Source organism: Biomphalaria glabrata, chromosome 1, assembly GCF_947242115.1.
Source record: "Biomphalaria glabrata chromosome 1, xgBioGlab47.1, whole genome shotgun sequence".
NCBI lineage: Eukaryota > Metazoa > Mollusca > Gastropoda > Planorbidae > Biomphalaria > Biomphalaria glabrata.
The window spans coordinates 49,532,709-49,535,836 of NC_074711.1; the positions used below are offsets into that span (position 1 = coordinate 49,532,709).

The following is a 3,128-nucleotide window of genomic DNA, read 5'->3' on the forward strand; positions in this document are numbered from 1 at the left end:
TTGAGGTGTGTGGCGGTGTTGACATGGAGAAAACTATTAGTGAAGTTGAGAAAGTAGAAAGATATTATGCGTTGGGAGAAAGAAGAGGGTTATCGAGGACAGAGCTTGACCAGTGGGTGCAGAATTGTCTGGACCAGGAAAGTGAAAGAGCAAAACGTGAAGCAGATAGGAAAGATAAGCAAGCAGAGGCGGAAAGAAAAGAAAGAGAAGCAGAGGTGGATAGAAAAGAAAGAGAAGCAGAGGCGGATAGGAAGCAGCAGTTAGAAAAAATTAACTTGGAAAATGAGCATAAACTGAATTTAGAAAAACTAAAAGGCCAACAAGGAACTAGTGAAAAAACAGTAAGTAAAGAGGGAAGTAATACAGACATGCCAGGAGAAGAAAGAAATAATACAGACATGCCAGGAGAAGAAAGAAATAATACAGACATGCCAGGAGAAGAAAGAAATAATACAGACATGCCAGGAGAAGAAAGAAATAATACAGACATGCCAGGAGAAGAAAGAAATAATACAGACATGCCAGGAGAAGAAAGAAACAATACAGACATGCCAGGAGAAGAAAGAAATAATACAGACATGCCAGGAGAAGAAAGAAATAATACAGACATGCCAGGAGAAGAAAGAAACAATACAGACATGCCAGGAGAAGAAAGAAATAATACAGACATGCCAGGAGAAGAAAGAAACAATACAGACATGCCAGGAGAAGAAAGAAATAATACAGACATGCCAGGAGAAGAAAGAAATAATACAGACATGCCAGGAGAAGAAAGAAACAATACAGACATGCCAGGAGAAGAAAGAAATAATACAGACATGCCATGAGAAGAAAGAAATAATACAGACATGCCAGGAGAAGAAAGAAATAATACAGACATGCCAGGAGAAGAAAGAAATAATACAGACATGCCAGGAGAAGAAAGAAATAATACAGACATGCCAGGAGAAGAAAGAAATAAGACGGACATGCCAGGAGAAGAAAGAAATAATACAGACATGCCAGGAGAAGAAAGAAATAATACAGACATGCCAGGAGAAGAAAGAAATAAGACGGACATGCTAGGACGTAGTAGCCGACTATTTGAAAAAAATCCCAAATTTGACGAACAAATGGATAACCTAGACTCTTATATACGTAGATTTGAGACCATAGCGATATCCACAGATACCCGACAGGAACTTTGGGGACCGCAACTACTGACATTAATAGGGGGTAAAGGGCTAGATGCATGTCAGACCCTGACTGAATCAGGCATGAAAGATTATAAGACATTAAAAAAAAACTTTACTGGAATTCTACGACTTTACAGAGGACGGTTACAGACGAAGATACTACGCTACGAAACCCAAAGACGGACAGGATTTTAAAGTTTTTGTTAATGGACAACGACATTCGATAAATGGTTTGACGCGACCGGTCTAGACAAAACTTTTAGTAAGCTCAAAGAGTTCCTCTTAATAGACAGAGTACTAACTTTGTGTGACGGACAATTATTTAGATTTATACAAGAAAGACAACCCAGAGATCTCAAAAGTTTGACAGAACTGTGTCAAAGGTATATGGCTGCTCGTCCGGACAAACGAGTAACTTGCTAGAATGAGCAACCTGACATTGTATTTGCCACTAGAAATGTATCGAATATACAAGTGGGGCAGCGTTCTCGGCCCACACTTAGGCAACATAATGACGGCATGAGGCCTAGGAGTTTGTCCACTATAGAATCGAGGCGCTGTTTTGAATGTGGCACGTACGGACATATAGCCAGAAACTGTGACAATAGTCGACAGAGAAATAGGGGAGGAAGAGGAGGCCTGCATCAACAAGCGGGGTACAGATCAGATTACAATAACAGAGCCTATGTTGCAGTGCTTAACAACGGTGATGGGGAAGTTACTTGCTTCACTACGCTTGTAGGCGAGAAGAGAGCCTTGACTATCATGGATACGGGAGCAACACTAATCGCAGTCAGAGATACATTTTTCGAGAAAGACCAATATACAGGGACCTGGAAGCAGGTTGAGGTCTTTGGAGGACAAAGGTACAGCTGGCCGGTGGCTAAAGTGATTGTAAATACACCGTATGTGAAGGGAGAGGTGATGGCTGTAGTTTTTAAAGATGGCCCATATGATTTGATCATAGGTAACATACATTCACGAATGCCACATTTAAGAAAAGGTGAAATCAACAAATGGTGCAGAGAAGAAGTCCTATTAATGGAGACCAGACAACAAGCTAGACAAAGACAGAGAGAAGAGACTGAAGCAAAAACTTTGATTAGTGAACCCGGCATAATGGAGAACGAAACAGATACGGCTCTAGAAGAAAATGGCAGTGCGATTCGGGAGTCTCATAGCGAGAGTCAAATGTGGTCGCCAGAGGAGTTTCAAGAAGGGCAGAGTTCCGATCCGTCACTAGAGAAAATATTTAAATTTGCCAAAGAGAAATCAGTGGTGAAGTAAAAAAAAACGGAACATTCCTTTCTGATCAAAAACAACACGTTGGTGCTGAAATATTCAGATACAAAAGGGGAGCTCATACAGCTTGTGGCGCCACAAAAATATAGACCCCAAATTTTGCATCAAGCCCATGACTTGTCAGTCGCAGGTCATTTTGGGTATATTAAAGACGAAACAAAGAATCCAGACAGCCTTCTACTGGCCCAATATGACTAAGAATGTAACAAATTATGTTAGGTCATGTCAGGTTTGTATGCTTAAAGACAAACGACCACCAAGACAGGCTCCATTACAGCGAACAGATCTAGCTGAGAAACCCTTTGAAAAAATACCCATTGATATAGTGGGACCAATGAACCCAAAATGTCAGCCAGGGGCCATCGATACATTCTCACAGTAGTTGATCTCGCTACAAGGTGGCCAGAAGCTATTCATCTGAAGTCCACAACTGCTGATGATATTACGTCGGCATTGATTATGTTTTTCGCTAGAACGGGGCTCCCAGATACCATTCTCTCAGACAGAGGACCCCAGTTCGTAGCAGAACTAACCAAGCAAATAACTGGCACACTGGGAATTCATCAAGTATTTACCTCACCATATTGCCCTCAGAGCAATGGGGTCTGTGAAAGACTGAATGGAACAATCAAAAGTATACTGAGTAAGGTG

At 41.2% G+C, this 3,128-nt stretch overlaps 1 protein-coding gene across 1 annotated transcript; it reads left to right on the plus strand.

The window, feature by feature from the left end:
• Window positions 1-368: 368 nt before the first annotated feature.
• Window positions 369-827, plus strand: LOC129924826 (uncharacterized protein DDB_G0290685-like). Its single transcript, XM_056022135.1, has one exon. The coding sequence runs from the start codon at window positions 369-371 to the stop codon at window positions 825-827; it is 459 nt and encodes a 152-aa protein (XP_055878110.1).
• The last annotated feature ends 2,301 nt before the right edge of the window (window positions 828-3,128 follow it).